Source organism: Syngnathus acus, chromosome 3 (assembly GCF_901709675.1).
Source record: "Syngnathus acus chromosome 3, fSynAcu1.2, whole genome shotgun sequence".
In the NCBI taxonomy this organism is placed as follows: Eukaryota; Metazoa; Chordata; class Actinopteri; order Syngnathiformes; family Syngnathidae; genus Syngnathus; species Syngnathus acus.
In genome coordinates this window covers 14,755,081-14,774,610 of record NC_051089.1, presented here as the reverse complement: position 1 = coordinate 14,774,610, position 19,530 = coordinate 14,755,081, and the positions used below count along the sequence as shown (strand labels likewise).

The 19,530-nt window shown below is 39.0% G+C and overlaps 1 protein-coding gene across 1 annotated transcript; it reads left to right on the top strand.

Moving 5' to 3' along the window:
- The first annotated feature begins 241 nt into the window (after positions 1-241).
- On the top strand, positions 242-19,530 carry LOC119121007 (exostosin-2). The gene is made up of 15 exons (XM_037248339.1): positions 242-367; positions 972-1,314; positions 1,390-1,613; positions 2,047-2,136; positions 2,910-3,026; positions 3,356-3,551; positions 3,634-3,773; positions 3,857-3,950; positions 9,156-9,287; positions 13,155-13,344; positions 15,660-15,826; positions 16,603-16,746; positions 17,095-17,223; positions 17,572-17,654; positions 18,401-19,530. Exons 2-15 carry the CDS (start codon positions 1,000-1,002, stop codon positions 18,537-18,539), a joined length of 2,160 nt encoding a protein of 719 aa, XP_037104234.1. The 5' UTR covers positions 242-367; positions 972-999; the 3' UTR covers positions 18,540-19,530.

Below are 19,530 nucleotides of genomic sequence, written 5' to 3'. Positions count from 1 at the left end.
GAGTACTCACACTATGTATTAGACAAATTATATTCTAATTATTATATTATTACATTATAATTATATAAAAAATCAATCCCCCGCTCTCTGACTGGCCTACCGATTTGACCTTTACATGTACGTTGACCTCACGCCGATATTGGTAAGGTAAGTAGAAGAACGTCGACGCTGGACACCTTGTTACTTCTCTCCACTGGTGCAGCCGCTAGAGGGAGCCTCTCTCTCGTGGCTGCACATCCGGGAAGAAATCCGCGTTGCACAGGAAGTGACGAAATGTTTTCCGGTTGGCCCCTTCGGTTGTTTTGCTAAACTAGCATGCTATCATGAATTGACACGGAAGTCAACATTTCATTTGTTGAACGTCTTGGTAAGTAAAACACGCATCGACGGTGTCCACATTTAATTAGACAATTGTGATGTTTTTTCTTGTTGGTAACGTTTTTTTAAGATGATTTTAGTAAGCTAATGTAACTAGCTATATTTTCTACGTTAGCTTTCAGATTCATAATCATGTCTAAAATCTCACATAATAAGATAGTCAATTGTGTGATATCTGTCTTGCCATATCCATCCATAACGTGTTTTTTCGTTGCGCTTTATGTACAATAATATAAAGAATACAAGCAGGCGCGATCGTCTTAGAGTAAGGGGTGACAAAATGTATAGGAGTAAACTTGTATTATAAAATGTATTATCAAGTTATGTATGTGTGTATCCGCCACAAAATGGTTGTCCAAAGTGGGCATTCAACTACAGGTATAAACCACTAATGATGACGTGAGCAGGTCCTACTTTTAAAAATCACAACTTCGACATTTGGGGAAAAACAGGTTAGCTGGCTTTCTGGGTGTGCCGGGAGAACTAGTACTGTACAATAGACTACAGATTGATGACGTGATTATTTGAAGGCGTTTTCACAAACCTCATTATTTAGCAGCACACGTAATGTATAGTTGTCACTGTCATTCCAGAGGCTGGGCAGACAGTCAGGAGGCAGCCATGTATGCATCTGGCAAATACAGCTCCCGGGGACCTCCTCTGATCCCACGGATGAAAATCAAGCATCGTATATACTATATCACACTCTTCTCCGTGGTGTTGCTTGGCCTCATTGCCACTGGGATGTTCCAGTTCTGGCCTCACTCCTTTGAGTCCGCAGCTGACTTGACCGTAGACAAACACAGTGCTCAAGATGTTCCTCTGGTGCGCCTCCAAGTCTCCAATCCGATTCCTGAGAGGGGAGACCTTGGGTGTCGCATGCACACTTGTTTCGATGTGTATAAATGTGGCTACAACCCTAAGAACCGAATTAAGGTAATAATCCCTGTGAAACACATCCACCCCACATTTATATGACTCAATCTTGCTCTTATTTGTTTCTTTGTTTAGGTTTACATCTACCCGCTGCAGAGATATGTTGATGAACTTGGAGTTCCCATCAGCAGCACTGGACTTTCTCGAGAATATAATGACCTTCTCAGTGCCATTTCGGACAGTGACTTCTACACTGATGATGTCAACAGGGCTTGTCTTTTTATCCCATCGACTGATGTCCTGAATCAGAACTCCCTGCGAATCAAAGAGACTGCCCAAGCTTTGGCAATGCTACCCAGGTAAATATCTCGCAGTTAAATTCTTCTGAATCAAAATCGTCTTTACTGGACAAGTTGTGATGGTATGAAATGTGCCGAGGCTTCAGGGCGGGTTTCGAGCATGCCAAATAAACCCTCAATTCGGAGCACGTGTTGTTGGTCTCGGATTGTGTTGTTACTCCTTAACACTCAAAGACCCCGTTTCGTTTTGCGGGTGTTGTCAGCGTTTGTTTTGAGCTTCAATGACTTGGCAGTTCGAGAGTCACTCAAACGTTGGCAGCCATGACAGCTGCTCCTTTTGCTGTTCCTCCTTCTATGTTATCGTCGTCATCTTCTTGCATTTAATTGTTTTGTGAATCAATTAATTTGGTTTTCTTTTTTAACTTGATAATGTAAATCTATCATTGCATCAAGTAGTCTTTTTGTGTTTTTATTATTTATGTATTTTTTTAAGGTGGAACAAGGGGATGAATCATCTCCTTTTTAACATGCTGCCAGGGGGCCCACCAGACTACAACACTGCTTTGGATGTACCCAGAGACAGGTAGCTTGTTCAGAAACAATCTTTCTTTTTTATAAATGTATAATCATATTTTCAGCAGCACTGGTAGAAGACAAAATGAAAACAATAAACGTTTACTTTAGCATTTGTCTTGCACAAACAAAGCAATTTGTGAGTTAGAGGGAAAAGCAAAGTGCATGTTGGTAGGTGCAACATAAGCAAAGAAGTTAAATGTGTTTTTATGTTGAGCGGGGGTGGGGGGTGGGGATCCAATGGCATCCTCAGATGACCTCCTACTACAGTCAAGATATTGTGTTTGAAAACAGACATCTTATAAATGGACCGTGAGGTAGGTGGCACAGCGCCCCAAAAATGATTGATTGTGTGGACCTCGACATTTTGGCTGGATCACACGGTCGAAGCAGAACACACATGTAAAAAATTATTTCCAGGAGGTGAATTATATATTTACAAATAGCTACAAATAGATATCCGCTACATTAAAGGGATGGTTGGTGGTTTAATGTGAGACGATGAACAATATCTTTAGATGTAAGGAATATCCTGAGCTCATCCAGAGTCCATTTGGCATGAAACTTTATTGGAACCAGGTGTAGAGGGACTTCAGTGCATTGCCTTTGCATTTTGAGTTGAATGGAATACCAAAAGTACTTCATCACTCAAAGTTGCACTTGGCCATAAATCATGTAAGGGATAGTAACCTAAAGAGCAATTTTGCAGGCATTTTGTTAGTAAATTCTGTTAAAATCCTTTGTGTTCCAGTCAAGGCTGATTGGTCTTTTTTTTTTTTCCAGAGCGCTCTTGGCAGGAGGGGGTTTCTCCACATGGACGTACAGACAAGGTTACGACATCAGCATCCCAGTTTACAGCCCCCTCTCTGCTGATGTTGAGCTACCCGAGAGACAGCCTGGGTGAGGTCATTGCAACCGTACGCAGTGCCTCTGTTTGCGGTTCTCTTCGTGAAATATATGCAGTTGTTCAGTGTGATTCAAAGATCAAGCCAATCATTGGATGCAAGAACAGGAAAAATGACAAGAAAATCTAACACGTTAATGCAAAATGATTTGGGTTCGTGGATAACCATGAACACGAGCACTCTGAGTACCTATATTGACACATGGCTTAAACATTTTAGTGAGTAAACCTTGCGATGAAGTAAAGTTTTCATCTTGAGCCAATGTGGGGCAGTTGTGTGATGTTGCGATAAATCATTCTCAGTGTCTGGTCTTCATTCCTCCAGGCCTCGCCGCTACTTCATCCTGTCATCTCAGACAGCCATTCACCGTGAATATCGGGCTGAACTTGAACGCCTGAAGGAAGAAAATGGCGAGGCACTACTCCTTCTGGACAAGTGTAGCAACCTCTCCCAGGGAGCTACCTCTGCTCGAAAGCGTTGTCACAAGGGACAGGTGTTTGACTACCCGCAGATCCTGCAGGTAAATACACCTGCATGCAAAGATTTTAAGATGAAAGTTGTCAGTGTGAAACACGGTGATGATGCTTGTCCAATGTCTGCAGGAATCCTCCTTTTGTGTGGTTTTGAGGGGCGCACGCTTAGGTCAGGCTACTCTCAGTGATGTGCTGCAAGCTGGTTGCGTCCCTGTCATCCTTGCTGACTCCTACATCCTCCCTTTTTCTGAAGTTCTTGACTGGAAAAGGTCAGACTAATTCAGAGCAGCTTCCATTAAGCATGAAAGAACTTGATTCAACTCACTTAAGTCGTGTCGGTTATCTGGCACAGAGCATCGGTGGTTATCCCAGAGGAGAAGCTCTCCGAGATGTACACCATCTTGAAGAGTATTCCGCACAGACAAGTGGAGGAGATGCAGAGACAGGTAACTGTCACAGTGGTTTGACACATTTGCTTTCTATTTAGCTGCATTTTCACCGAGTAAGGGAAAATGAAAAGTCAGACAGGCAGTGTGTCATACTAGTGATAGGCATCTGCTTTAAGTTAAAGTTAAAGTCCCAATGATCGTCACACACACATCTGGGTGTGGTGAAATTTTTCCTCTGCATTTAACCCATCCCCGTGTGAAAATGGACACAAACAACTTTGAACTTAAGCTGGCGCTAACACAACACGAGGTGACCTGCCTTGTTTAACAGGTTCTTATCTATACCACTGATAGTGACTACGCTCGCTGTCACTTCGCGGTACCATCACCATGAGTTTTAAAGCTATTAAAAAATGACTCACTGCATATTGTTGCTTTAAATACCAAAACAGAAAGTCTGACTGATATTAGTACCACATTTTCAATTTTATTCTTCTTGTCGACACAAATGAATAGCAGACATCTAATCTAATGTCTCCATTCGTATCCACTACAATAAACAGGAGATTTGCTGCTCTTCATTCCCTCATATCAACTTTGATCCATTCACCAATTACACCAGAAACTACTGGTACTCCTTTTAAAAGTATGGGCCGTGTGAGTTGGGTGTCAAAATATATCTAAAAAAATCTAAAACATGGCAAGATTTTGCTGTCCAAGGCCCATGTTAACTGAGGATAACCCTCAATAAACTGTCACCAGTCAAACGCATAAAAATAACCTTTTTTTTATCTGAAGCGTCTGTTAATTGGATATGTGAACTCCTCAGTGATTTCTCCAGTTTTGTAACAAAACGGTGTACATCTTAATTCCATTGCAAGGGAATTGCTAGTCATATTTTACATTGCATTTTGGGCATTGTTATGGTTGCAGTTTATCAGTTTTACCAGCAGAGGGCTCACAAGTCTCGGGACTGAAGCTGTTGTTTGATTTTTCAAAGCTTCATGGAAATGTATTTACATTTTTGGACAAGTTTTTCTTATTCAATAGCACCGGAAAATGTGCCTAAACGTTTGACGAATAGGTTTTTACTTTTTAAATTATGTAATATTAGGGAACAATTTAATAGAAGTTGTTTACACTTCATTCGTATTTGTGACCAAAATAGCTTTCCTTTGGAAAGATTCATTATCATCTTGTGGTTAGTTGTCGTCAGTCATCAGTTGTCATGTATGTATGGATAGGCACAATATATATAATTTCAAGCCAATACTGGTAAATTCTTGTTCCTCGCGACAGATGCCTATCACTTTATTTTTAAAGATTTTGAGTTAACTGTAATTTGTGCGCATCCTGGAGAAACGGAAGCTGTTTGATTGAAAACATATTTTCTTTTTAAATCAAAATGTCAATTTTTAAATATGCTGAGTTGGAACAAAAGAGATGAGTGTATTTAGGCATTAGACCACAGGTAAAAGTCAAGTAAGTGTTAATTAATGTGTAGCACAACATTATTCCCAGTGAGCAGCTGACATGCGGTTTGGCTGCTGTTTTTGATTAAGTAAGTCCAAATCACTAATGATTGCCTGGTTCTCGCCACGGCTCACTCAGTGGCTAGCAGATCTGCGCTATAGGTGCAGTCATCTGTCACATACTTGACAAGTAGACTTAAACAAAGACTTCTGTACTCCCAACTGTTTCTGCTCATGACTTTGACCTCTTCTCTAATGATTTAAATGGTTAAAGAGAGGGGGCTCTTGAACTTCGTGCTTTGGTTCGCTACTACCAGTAACTCTTTATTAACAATGTTTGCAATGAGATGTGTGTGTATGCAAGCACATCTTAATTCATACATTTCTTTTTATTAATCATTATGATTTATCGACTGTTCAATGTTCTAAACAAGGATGAAAAGGTAAGTTGTTTATGTTGCAATTGTGTGTGTGTGTGTGGGGGGGGGGGGGTCTTTTTCATTCCAGCACGTACAATTTGTGCAGCAATGGGGGAGCTGGAGGGCTGAGGGTCATTCCCTCAGGCCAGCACAGTTTTCTTACATCCTCCTCCCAGTTAGAAAAGAAAACTTTCATCACCAGCTGATTTATGAAGTGTTGGGATTCCCCCAGGAGATTTGAAAGTCTGTTTGGATTTTCCTCACCAGTCTTTCAAAGTAAAAGTAAAAGATGTATTTAACATGTTAAATGATACAGCACCATACTCACATGGTGACCAGATCAAATTAGCCATCTTTATTTAACACTGAGACAACAAAGACAAACCTTGACCTCCTTTATTGGTAACTGCAACTTCAGTGTTGGTCAAGAATCCGCAAAACCAATAGTATTTTTTGCTGGGTTAATGCCAAAATTTAATAGTTTTAGTTTAGTTTAGTTTATTGTTTAGCACATATTATTATAACAAATAACAGTGCAGGGAGGGAGACGAAGCCTAGGGCTTGTAAGGAGCTCCACTCCTGTATAATCAAAGTGCACAACAAACAAAGTGCTGTGACATCAAATATTATTCAAGTGTTTAAGAAAGAAAAAAATAATAATAATAATATATATATATATATATATATATATATATATATATATATAAATGAATAAACATCAATGAATAAACACAAGCATAACTAGCTAAATATTAAATCGTCATATTTATATATGCATATATACGAAAGTGAACGTATACATACATAAACAAATACACTATACAAAATGAGAAACAAGAGAAACAAAATTTGACACTTTAGTGATGTTGAAACAATCAAAAAACACCAGGTAAGAAAATAGCTGAGCGGAAGCAGAAGAACTGCAAACAGAAAATAACAAAACAAGGAAGAATCAGGGTATAAATAGTGGTTTAAGTTGATGTTCTTAGTATGGATCAGCTGAGTGCGGTGGAGTAATTTTGGACTGGTAGGATCATGAGTGGAGAAGGTGGTGTTTCAGGTGCTTTCTAAAAGCAACCTGTGAAGATATGGATCGAATATGGATTGGTAGCTCATTCCAGAGTGAGGGCCCTCTAAAATGGATATTGTATTGATGGCGTGATGTTCGACAGGACGGTGGGTGGAGATTGTCCCCCTGTCTTGTAGGATAAGAATGTAATTCCGATACAAATGCGAAGAAATTATGAAAAGTGGCTGGAAGACAGTGTTTCCTGTATATATATTTATGGGTGAGTAGACAGGTTTGATGAATATTTACTTTATCAATTGGCAGTAATGAATAGTTTCTAAACAATGGTGCCGATGGTTCATATCTATTTGAAAAAGAGATCATTTTTAGGAACTTCTTTTGTATGATGAGTAATTTGCTGAGGTATGTTGGATATGTAGCTGCCCAGACTATGTTGCAGTAATTGAGTAAAGGAAAGAGGAAACTATAATACAGAGTGAGATGAGCAGACGGATGGACCAAGGGACAAACTTTTCGTAAGATACCTAGCGTTTTCATGGATCTTTTGCAAACCAAATCAATGTGTTCAGACCAGTTTAAGTGTTTATCTACTATAACTCCTAGGAATTTAGTGCTAGTAACTTGATGGATTTCGTTATTATTTATGTAAATTTTGGCCTGTTCTTTGGGGTAAGATTTATTTATATTGCAGAAGATCATGAAGTTACATTTGTTTATATTGAGTGACAACTTATTTATTTTGAACCATTTTGTAACAGCGTGCAACTCAGTATTCACACAAATTCAATACAAATTGTTATCACTCAAATTCCGACCCTTAATTACACTCTTAAAAAGGCTGGGTTAAAAACAGCCCAATTTTGGTTGAAAAGTCGGACCGACCCAAGAAGTCAGGTCGAACTGACCCTTTTTTTTTTTTTTTTTTTAGTACAAAACAGCCCAACCCTTTTTTTGTATGCCTTTTTAATTTAGTGTATGCACAATTGAACAGATATACAATTATAAGAATATAAGAATGTCTGCTATAATTGTTATTGATTAATAATCAGTTCATGTTTAGTATTAAATGGAAATATTAAAACAGTATTCCTATAATTCCACTGGCAATTATTTTGACATTTCTATAGTGCTATAAAATTACCATATTTGGTCAGAACTACTTCTAGATAACAAGGCATTCTTTTATATTTAAGTCTAGAGCACAGATTTTTAACAGTAGAACAGAAAGACTAATAGAATAGAATAGAATGCCCTTTATTGTCATTTTACAACTTAGTTGTAACGAAATTCGGATAGATGCTCCCTTCCTAGTGCAAACATACAAAATTTAAAAAAGTATAATAGGAAGTCTGAGAATAAAAATGAAAGATCTTATTTACAGTATAGCTATTAGTCTAAGAATGAAGGTTAAAAAATCTTATTTACAGTATGTTCAATGTGGGTATATGTATTAACATGAATGAGGTTTGTACAGAAAGTAAATAATAAATAGTCATTCTTTTTCTCTTTTTCTTAATTTAGCTCCAGTATAATATTGGCTGGAATCCTGCACACTGATTTATCTATGACAACAACATTCTAGTTTCCGGCTCTCCATGTCAACATCAACATTTCTAAAAGTGAAATGATCTGAGGCAATTAGCCAAAGATTCGGTTTTAAAGGATATTTGATCCACAAGGCTTTAGGTAGTAGCTAGGGTCAAAGGTCTGTTGGTATATCTTCATTGGTATTTATAACCATGGAAGGTGGACGTTAAGAGGCCAGTGGAGTCGTGTAGTTAATTTTGACAACATGGCTGTTGACATCCCAATGTCGTAGAATGCATTTCTCAAATTGCAGAGGCTGTCCAGTCCACATGTAACATATTGTTTTATGAAACCGCAGATCAGTTTGCATTAACATTGTAATGAGATTTATGACTCGCTGACTTGTTAATGGTGTACAGTTGTTGTTGTGAAAGCAAAACAGTGCAAAGTAATACCACTAATTGAAGTAGATATATCATATAATTCATGGTTCCGTTGCCTTTATTTTAGCACAAGTCTGACCTATAAAAGTATAATATTAAAAGTATAATATTGATGGATAATATTTTTTGTTTATTGTAATACAGATTAATTTATTGCTTGCCTTTCTTTAAAAATGGAGGACCTTAAAAAATTGTAATAGACAAAAAATGTTCACCCTTTGTTTTTTCCCTCATCATGTGCAAACTACTGTACCATGTAATGAGTTGTATATATATGTATTTGATTTGGGGAGAAAAAACATCTACGCAATTGGGATACCACGAGTGATCTTTTTGTCATCAAATTTGAAGCGTTCTGTTTTTGTTTGTAGGCACGCTGGTTCTGGGAAGCCTATTTCAGCTCCATGAAGGCCATTGGACTGACTACGCTCCAGATCATCAATGACCGCATCTACCCATATGCCGCAAATACATATGAGCAGTGGAACAATCCAACTGTTGTGGTATGTAACTGTGCAATCTTGATGTTTACATGCATCGTGATAAGATGGGCCTAAATGTAAATATTGATTCAAGCAAAGAATGTGTATTTTATTTTTTTCAGGCACGTTTTCTGTGATATAACTAGACTACTTGATTCATTACAGATTTTTTTTTTTTTTTCCCATGCTCATTTCGAAACAGTGCAATATTTGCTAAGACACTCCAAAGCTGTGAGATGGCGGAGCATTTCCTGTGCTCAGCGTTCATCAGCTCACTTTGCTGATTGTCTGTTTTCTCTCCCAAAAATTGTTTTCTAGTGAAAATATTCTTTGTCAGTTTGCTTGTATGCTTTAGATCACTGTCATGCCGAAAGCTCAGATGTCTTGTCGGCGTTCTTCCAGATACTTAGTGTTTAGTGCCCAACTACTCTGTTTGAAGTCTTCTGAGCCAAAATTACTCTATTGTGAGTTGTGACTCAAGACCCAGTTTTAGAAAAATTGCCCCAACATGACACTTCTGTCACCATGCGTCACTTTACATATGGTCTCATCTTTTCGTAATCTGCAGTGAATAAAACAGATAAATTCAAACTCGAGCTCGTCTAACCATAGGACACACGCACACACACACACGCTTGTGTAAGAGAGTGTTTTTGAAATAAAACCAAGAGATTTTTTTCTTTGTAGAATGAAGAATAGAAATCATTGTCACATGTGGTAAACAGTTAGTGCTTGCCAAAAATATTCTGATGACTTTAATGTTGCTGTAGGCCTCTTGGCAGCAACTCTGTCCGATTTTCTTTGGCTTTTCATCATTTTAGAGGAGCTTCTCGGCCGTGTCACTGTTGTTCTTCCATTTGTTTTTGATGGTTTACGTTGACTTTGAACCTTGATACCTACAGCCAAAGTCTTTAACCTTAGTGCATCCTGGGGAAATTTTGTGACATTCCGTTTTTTTTTTTTTAGTTTCCTTGGGGTTTCTTTTTCTCCTCTTACTTTGTTTCTTTCTTTTCATTTCTCTTCTATCTCTTCTTCTTCTTCAAGTTTTGATCTGGACTGTAGAATTTCAAACTCACCCTTTTCCACCCAAATTATAGCAGACTCGCTGGGCTCTATCAGAAGTCAGGAATCAATCAGGCATAAAAATCTTCCACTAACTGTTTTTATGTTTGTGAATTTGAGTAAATATGTTTTGACATATTAATTATATGGAGCTTTTATCATTATGTTAGTTTGTCAAAACAGTAAATTTGAAAAATATTTCCATGTAAACATTAAAAATATCTGCTTCTCTATATGGGTAAATAACAGGAACAAAATATAGATTATATCTCGATTATCTAGACTAGATTTTAATAATATGGAGCTTTATTATTGTGTCAGTTTGTCAAAACAGTAAATTTGAAACATATTTATATGTAAATATTTGCACATTAAAAAAATCAGCTTCTCTATATGGTTAAATAACATGGGAAAAAAATATGGATCATATCTAGATTACTACTGATTTTCTATTATTTTATTTTAAATTATGAACACAGAAAATTAAGAATACAGGATAATACATCAATTTAGGAGGGGGGGAGGCCAAGTGGGAACTATCAGCAAATTAAACAAGAAACAATAAATCTGATCGTAACATAATCGATATAACATAGGTTATACCTGCTTACACATGCAGATGGATCACAGTTGATAGCTTCTGTGAACCAGCTCAGGGCCATTGGACTACATTCCGCATCATACATACACTGTGGATGCCATGGTGTTTTATTTATTTTGTACCACACAAGCAGTGCATTAGACTTTGATATACACCTAACAGTCTCAGCAGTAGTGCTAAATGAAGGGGATGCCTGTATTGTGGTGGGAGAAAAACTTCTTGTATGTCTGTTTGTGAATGATAGGGTGGGTTCTTAGCATTCATGTGGTCATGAAAGTTTGTGGCTGTGCACATCTTGGCAATGCAATCTTTGGAGTGGTTATTCAGCCCAGTCTCTTGTCTTAAGTCAGCACAGAGAGTCATGAATGTGAGAAAACGTGTACGTTTTTCTCAGTCTATCAGGTGTACAAAACTGTGCTGTTCACATACCTTTGTACGGAATTATGAGTTGTTCAGTGGAGAATTGCTGCCTTTGCATGACATTTGCCCTTTATTTTCCACTTCATTCGGATCCCCAACCCGAGTCCAACTTGGAGGTTAATTGTCTGGACGTAAAGATTTTTTGTCGATCCAGTCTGAGATTGGAGGTGAAGTGTTTCAGGGATCAATTCCGTGAGTGAATGGTGAGAAGAACTTGAACAGAACACAAAATAAATCAGCCAGAGCTCCCACCCCCTCACCTCATGTAGTCTTTTAGGCTGGTAATTGAAAGCACATTTTCCAGAATTACTGGTGCTGTTATGCTGGGTTTTCAGAATGAAGGACAGGCTGCTTTTTGTCTGGGACTTGTGAGTAAAGGGTTTACTTTTAAGGCAGAGGCCTCTCAGACTTTAAGATGTTTTGGTCTATACAACGGTGTTTTGGCTGTCAATTAAGCCGTGGAGTAAATTGAGACTTTTTCCGCATTGATAACCATCTCAAAAGTGAGGAGTGCACGTTTTAGTTTTCTGTTCATTTTTCATAAAAATTGTTCTGCCTTATATTGATTTGTAGATGAATGCTGAAAGCAACCCAAACAATAAAAAAAAAAAAAAATACTACCATAATACTGACACTGCGCCCGCCATGTGTTAAGACCTTTTGTCCAAACCTTCTTCCTTTTTGAGCATAAGGCCTACTTTGTCTGTGTTGGGTAGCTTGACGTTAGCCGAAAATGTTTCGAAAAATATCTAGTATCCACTCAATAATGTAGTTTGTGTCATTTAATGTGAAGATAATTTCTAAGATTAAAAAAAAAAAACATGAATCAGGAAAGACTATTCAGCTGTTACGTCTGTCTGAAGTTGTTAATCTATATTTATTTGGTTTGATGAGTGTTTTTGTATTGAATGTGTGTTTTGTATATGTGTTACTTTAATTATTTCCCCCTCTACTGGCTTGACAATGTGAGAACAACCACAGGGAAGTTTCCACTCGCCAGCAAAGGGAAGTTTTTACTGGTGCATGGGTAACGGATGTTGTATAAAAGGTTTGTGGCTGTCTTTGACTTGGCTTAATGTTGTGGAAGGTCCCATATTATCGTAGAATCAAACTTTATATGGACTTCAAGAATGCCACAGATTTATTGTCCTTTTTTGACAAATTTTCACTGCAACTGGGGCGGAACACTTTCAGTTTGATGTGATCGCTGTCTTTGTTGGAATATCATTTAAATTTGTATTGTTGGACAATGTTACTTTCCGTGTCAAATTGATGTTTATGATAATGATCTGTTTTTGGTAACTTGGAAAGCTCACCTGTTGGGGTCAGTGAAAGTCCCACATTTTATAGGCCATTTTAATGGGGAGCAATGAACGAGGAGTACAACTTTGAAGGTCGTCCGACAGTCGTCGTTAACTACCTGGCAAACTCGCTTCGCTTGATTTCCACATGTCAACATCATCTCATTTCTTGCATCCCGTTCTCGGCCCCAACACTCGAGCACCACAAAGCGTGTAGATATTTAAGAGGGGACAGTCAGCCTCGTTGTAAATTCACATCTAGTCTTCACGTCATGATCTCTTGCTTCCGTAAGGTTTATATGATGGACTGGGCCAATGCTCTTTGCCCAGCCTGTTAGCCCTCATGAGACATTGTTGCGTGCTCAGAGAATCCATCATTTGAAAACTGTTACAATTGAGTCTTGCAGTGCATGTTACACTATCGAAGCTTTTGCTGCCAAATATGTTTACAAATGTGTGTTAACTGCGTTGCTTGTATGTGTCTTTGCCTTTTGTCTTATCCAGAAGTGGTCCAGTGTAAACAGTCCCTTATTCTTGCCACTTATCCCACCGAGAGCTCCTGGGTTCACAGCAGTGGTGCTGACCTACGATCGAGTCGAGAGCCTTTTCCGAGTCATCACAGAAATTTCAAAAGTTCCTAGCTTGGCTAAGTTGCTGGTGGTTTGGAACCACCAGAACAAGAGTCCTCCTGAGGGTGAGTATATTCACGTTAGGTTACAATACGGTGAAAGTTGAGAAATGTGTGTGAACAGGTAAACTGCTTGCCACGTTAACCATATCAGCGCGAATGTCACGTTTCATGCAGACACCTAATATAATGTTAATATCTGAGCCGAGCCTGAAAAGCCACACCCGCAAAGAAAGTGGGTGCGGAAAGGATTTGTGTATTTGCTGTGATGGATCCTTCGTGCACAACATCCCTGCACGGATGCACGGAGGGACCATTGTTTGTTTACATTCAGCCTTAAATCACTTTTGAATAACCAGAACCACATAGAGCCGTTAACACACTTGCAGCTGACCGGTACCAAATTCAATTGGCCTGCAATTTTGTATCGTCCATCGGTGGCCTGCAGGCCTGCTGATGACGTCAAGTTTTCCTGAGAATAAGCGTTTTCGCATTTCTTTGGCCAAACTGGCAGCGATGTCTCGTTTGAGCCAGGCTGCAAGATTGTATGTTTATAATGTGAAATATTTCTGAATGAAACGTGTTTATGTTTTCACTCTGAAAAAACATGAACAATATGATTCCCAGAGCTACGAAACACTGACGTAATAGGCACGCAGGCCACCACTGGCAGCAATGTAATTTATTTTAATTTTTTTTATTTAGTAACTCAAAACATAGAAATACAACAGCCAGAAAATGACAAACATAGTGCCAAAGAAATATATAACAGAAAAAAAGTGCGACCTCAGCAGCAGGCGCCCAGGACCCTGGTACTAAATTGCAAGCATTTATTTAAAAAAATGTTCGTTTGTTTTCCAAGCATCAGGTCCGCTCTTCGCCAATTTATTTCATTTCGCTGTCAGTTTGCTTAGATTTCCCCCGCCTTGGAAATGTACTTAAATGTACTTGATGAAACTTTAACCATCCTTAATCGCTGGCATAGCAATGAGTCTGGATTTCATGTCAGCAGCAGACTGCTGTATTTGTCATTTTTCACCGGAAACTTATGATTTCTTCCACCTCTAATGTTTGTTAGCGTAGCAGTACAAATAGCAAAGCACCATTAAGCTGTCTTACTCTCCTATTGGCACCATTTCTGATCTTGACCAGAAATCAAATCAACCGTGAGTTGACTTAATACTGTATAATGAAGTAGTGAGAAGACTTTGAAGTGCTTTCTCGTTGTTGCGTGTTTCCTTTTCATCAGAGGCGTCAGCGGCGCCTGGCTGGAGTGGCGTGACCCATTAGAATTAATGAGGGGACTCTCAGGTCTCAAGTACATGGGAAGTTTAATGGCTTGAGTGTTGGAATTACTTTACACAGATTTGTTATTTTCGGATATCTCACCTATTCTATACAAGAAATTAGCTTCTTATTCTGTACGATAAGATAGGATTCCTATCCTGTTATTAAGTCAAACATCTACTGGTACTATTTTCAGAATTAGGCGTCAAATCCGATTTTTTAAATTTATTTATTTATTTATTAAACAATACCTACTCAAATTGAGCATTTACATTCTGGTTCAAAACTTTTCTTCCTGGAGATACAATGACTTGGAAGATAAAGAGAGAACAAAATTGCCAATATCGGTAATATGACTCATTTTCATATGACTCATTTACACTAAGAGATATGACATTGACATATGGCAATTGTTATTAGATTCGAACGTAAATTCCTCCTATAATGTCTCATGCTAATTATCGATAGCCGGGCAATAAACTTCATTGCAAACCATAAGCTGGCAAAGTATCTAAAACAAATTAAATATCCATCCGTCCAGCCATTATCCATTTTGTAATTCTTTGTGTTGTGTGTTTAGTTTTACAGTGAACTCCAACTTGTGTGTCACATCTTAAAGCACACAGTGAACTCCAACTAGTGTGTCATTAAACATCTTAAAGCTTGCACTCTTTGACCACAGTTTTAAAAAGCAACAAATAAATAAAGATTAATACCTTGTAAAAAAAAAAAAAACACTAGCTAATTGCTTAAAAGCAGTTAGAGCAAAATTGTACCCGTGCTAAGTTCTGACGAGGCCTATTGACGGGTCTCTACGTAGAAGATGCTGCAGTAAAATGTCATATCTGTGTGGTTAACACCAAGAAAGCTCATCTGACGTGTTTCAGCATCAACGTTTGTGCAAGTGTTGCATTCAAATCTGTACAGTGATATTTGTGCGAGAACGTGTCAAGGGTCAAGGCTGGTGCGTCATTATCATAGACTATTAAGGTTTAGTCATCATGGCATTAACACAGACACTATTCTCTTTAGTAAAAGTGATTTTATTAGATAATTATTGTTACTAAATGAGTCTTTGTTTTTTTTCTTGTCAGAATCTCTTTGGCCTAAGGTTGGCGTGCCTCTCAAAGTTGTGCGCACCAAAGAGAACAAGCTGAGTAACCGCTTTTTCCCCTACGATGAAATTGAGACTGAAGCGGTGTTGGCCATCGATGATGACATCATCATGTTGACATCTGATGAACTGCAGTTTGGCTATGAGGTGAGCAAGTCCCAAACAACCTACACCAATTGTTTCCCATGTTTCTACTGACCTCCGTAAGAGCCAGGAACTACTTCCTCGTGATCTCAGGCATTAAAGTTACCGGAGAAGATTGGAGTCATATAACAAGGCTTTGACTGTGTTTGATGAGTGCGGAATGATGACGGGCTCTGAGCCTACTAATATCCCCTGCCCTCACCTGACTGCATTTAGAAGCAATTTCATAAAATTGTAGCCAGTTTAAGGAGAATTACATGGAATTAGAATCAGCACAGTAAAAGAGTTGACACTCACTGGCTATAAGTTTCAAGCATAATAGTTTAGTTCATTATAAAGCCACTCAATATTGCTACACTTGTATTCAGCCTTACACCAGTTTTCCTTGCCCTTTTCCTTTCCGTTAAAAACCTGGTTCCCACTTAGCGGTACAATTTACTTAAGCTTGCCACAATATAATTTAGAACAACGAATCCTGATTTGGTTAGCACTATTTAAATGTTGATATTATTGTCTTTATACTCAGTCCAACAAAACAAATTTAAAATTCCACTACTGTAGGCATGTGTGTTGAAACAACATGGCATAGTGCTGGCATAAACTACAAACATAAATATTTTTGGACTGACTGTGTTGTACAGTTGACCACTAAGGAAAGAGGTACCTCGTATTTGTAGCCTTCAGACTCTAAATGATTATGTCTATCCTAATATTCATACTTGACTAAATAGTCCTTCGATCTTTGTTGATTTGAGCTTCTATCCTGACAACTTCAACAGGTATGGAGGGAGTTCCCTGACAGGCTTGTGGGTTATCCAGGCCGACTGCACTTGTGGGACCATGAAATGGGAAAGTGGAAGTACGAGTCAGAATGGACCAATGAGGTCTCCATGGTTCTAACGGGCGCTGCTTTTTATCATAAGGTAGTTTCCACTTTTACTTTTGTTTTAGCGTCGTAATGAAAATGATGATAAAAATGCTGATGTGTATGTAACTTGTATTGGGAAGGATGTTTTTCATTTTAACTGGCGATTAAATGACATTTGGTTGGAGTGGGGGGAGCAGTTTCCTGTGGGTGGACGATGAAGGTTATAAGGCAAGATTACGTTGATGGATGAGCAGAACGTTGCAGGTCGGGCAAGGTTATCACACCTCCTATCAGCTTCGAAGCAAAGTCTAATGCAGCGACGCCCACCTATGTACTCTTGGGTCATCCGGTGACCACTTTATTCTTCTTAATCGGCAGTTTCATGTGCCTCTTTTTGTTGCAGTACTTCAACTACCTGTACACATACAAGATGCCTGGAGACATCAAGAACTGGGTTGACGCACACATGAACTGTGAAGATATTGCCATGAACTTTCTTGTGGCCAACATTACTGGCAAAGCCCCCATTAAGGTACATTCATCTCATCAGCTAGTTTGGGGGCTCTTAGCTCATAAAAAAGGGGGGTGGAAGTGAAGACAGACAGAGCGGACCGACATCTCTGGGTCCCATCAGTTGTCACCCCGACACTTCGCTGCATGGCCTCCCTCATTCAGGTGTAGGGGCCCAAGTCCGTTCCTTAACCTCCCTTATCAGCGGCAGGGTCAAACTCCCCCTCGAAGCTTACAGAAACACTCGCATGCTGCTACCAAATCACAATATGCACGCACCCAACCTACGCCTTCACCCTGTCGCACCGTTTCTCACACGGCTTCTTAGTGTCTTTCACTGCAAACACACATCCACTGTGATTTTGTTTAGGTGACACCCAGGAAGAAGTTCAAGTGTCCTGAGTGTACAGCCATCGATGGACTGTCCCTGGATCAGACTCACATGGTGGAGAGGTAATGCAATTAGCCAACTCTGAATTGAATGCTCATTTGTTTGATTGTATGGACACAACAATGAGCCGCCGCAAATTTGCATTAGCCAATTTACTTTTTTATTTGGGGGGGGGCACGTCTTTTGTTATTCGCAGAAATTACCCACTTGCTCTTTTTATGCTCAGGCTATCATTACGTAGCCTTGTATAAATACAGTCAGTTTATTTTGGTTCCATCTTGTTGCCAAGGACCATGTTAAAGTGAATTGAGGAGCTTTACAGCATCTCTCATCCAAATCCATTCACTACATGAGATGAGATGTGAGGTGGACCACCTTTCCACAGGCGCTGCCATGATAGCTGAGGGTGTCTTCCTGCAGCTCTTCTTCTGATTAAATAGACATCTACATTACCTTACTTTTTATTGTGTGTTAAACGTTGCCCACTCGGCATCCATTGCAGCCTGGTCGTCCGAGAAGGGGTATCCTCCCATTTGCGGTCTCAAGGTTTCGCATTTTTCCCCAGTTTGGGATTTGTGAGTTTTTCCTTGCCCTCAGGAGGGTTAAGATCTGGGGATGTCCGGAATAATTGTCAACTGTAGCCATGTAAAGCCCTTTGAGAGGTTTTTGTGATTAAGGGCGATATAAATAAATTTGACTTGACTTGACTACAAGTTCAAATTTGAAGAAACATGTACCAAATTGCTCACCCACTATATTCTTTAGACTTCAACATCACATGCACAAATGTTTTTGTTTTCCTCACTAGATCGGAGTGCATCAACAAGTTTGCATCAGTTTTCGGCACAATGCCTCTGAAGGTGGTGGAGCATCGGGCCGACCCAGTTCTCTACAAAGACGACTTCCCAGAGAAGCTCAAGAGCTTCCCCAACATCGGCAGCCTCTGACCCGCATGTCATCTGCATTTAGAGCTCACCACAGCGTCAGCAGAGACGCACTTGACTTTTCTGACATCATGTCTTGATTTTATGTTCCCCTCACCACTTTTATATTAATTTAAATTAATTGTTTTTGGGTTGTTGTTTTTTTTTACACCTAATGTGTTAAAATCATGACTAATGTGAGATCTTTTACTGATCTCTTGCTATTATGGGATCATTTATTTCATTTCAATTATGCTCCAAGAATGATTTGTAGAGCTATTTGATTTTCCACATTTTACATGTTGAAACAATTTGGTGGACTTAAATCAGGGTTGGGAAGTAAAAAAAAAAAGTCATTTTTGCCGATAGTTAATTTTTCTGTTAGCTTCAGGCAGATAAGACAAGTTACCAGACTAAGCTGCTTTTAAAAATCTAGTATGTTGAGCTACTAGTTTGTTTTCTGTGCATGTGATGTGAAATTGGTCGTGTGTTCGACACTAGTCCCACGTTTATTACAGGAGTTATGTCCCCAAAATGCCAATAGGCAAAAACCATGAAGTAGAAGTCAACTTTTTCTTTTTCATCCCGTCCCAACGCCGCTTATTCTGTTAAGGTTTGCGGGGGGTGCTGAAGCCTATCCCCGCTCCCTATGGTCAAAAGGCGGCCCACACCCTGAACTAGTCGCCACTCAGTTGCAGGGCATACATAGACACTTATTGTTCAGACAAATGAAAACCCTCAAAAGAGTGAAGTCTCAATATCTGAACCGCAATGCAGCAAGGCAACACTGAATACAGTACGGACGTGTTCTGAACTGGTGTATAATTGTTGATGCAATGTTATTTATCTGGTTGAGTTTTGTGTCTGAATGTCCTTTTATATCCTTTATTCATTAGATGTTACAGATTTTATGATGTTACTGTTGCCTTGCAATGTTTGGTTTTGATATCCGTGAGGTCATTGGTGCGTATTCTAACTTTGTATTATAAAATAAAATGAAAACTCCCAAAACAAG

Bases quoted from the DNA above. Each gene is read 5' to 3' on its own strand.
- LOC119121007 (XM_037248339.1), top strand. From the start codon at position 1,000: ATGTATGCATCTGGCAAATACAGCTCCCGGGGACCTCCTCTGATCCCA. The intron at 3,951-9,155 runs GTAACTGTCACA...TTTTGTTTGTAG, and splicing joins TGGAGGAGATGCAGAGACAG to GCACGCTGGTTCTGGGAAGC. The intron at 17,224-17,571 runs GTACATTCATCT...GATTTTGTTTAG, and splicing joins CTGGCAAAGCCCCCATTAAG to GTGACACCCAGGAAGAAGTT.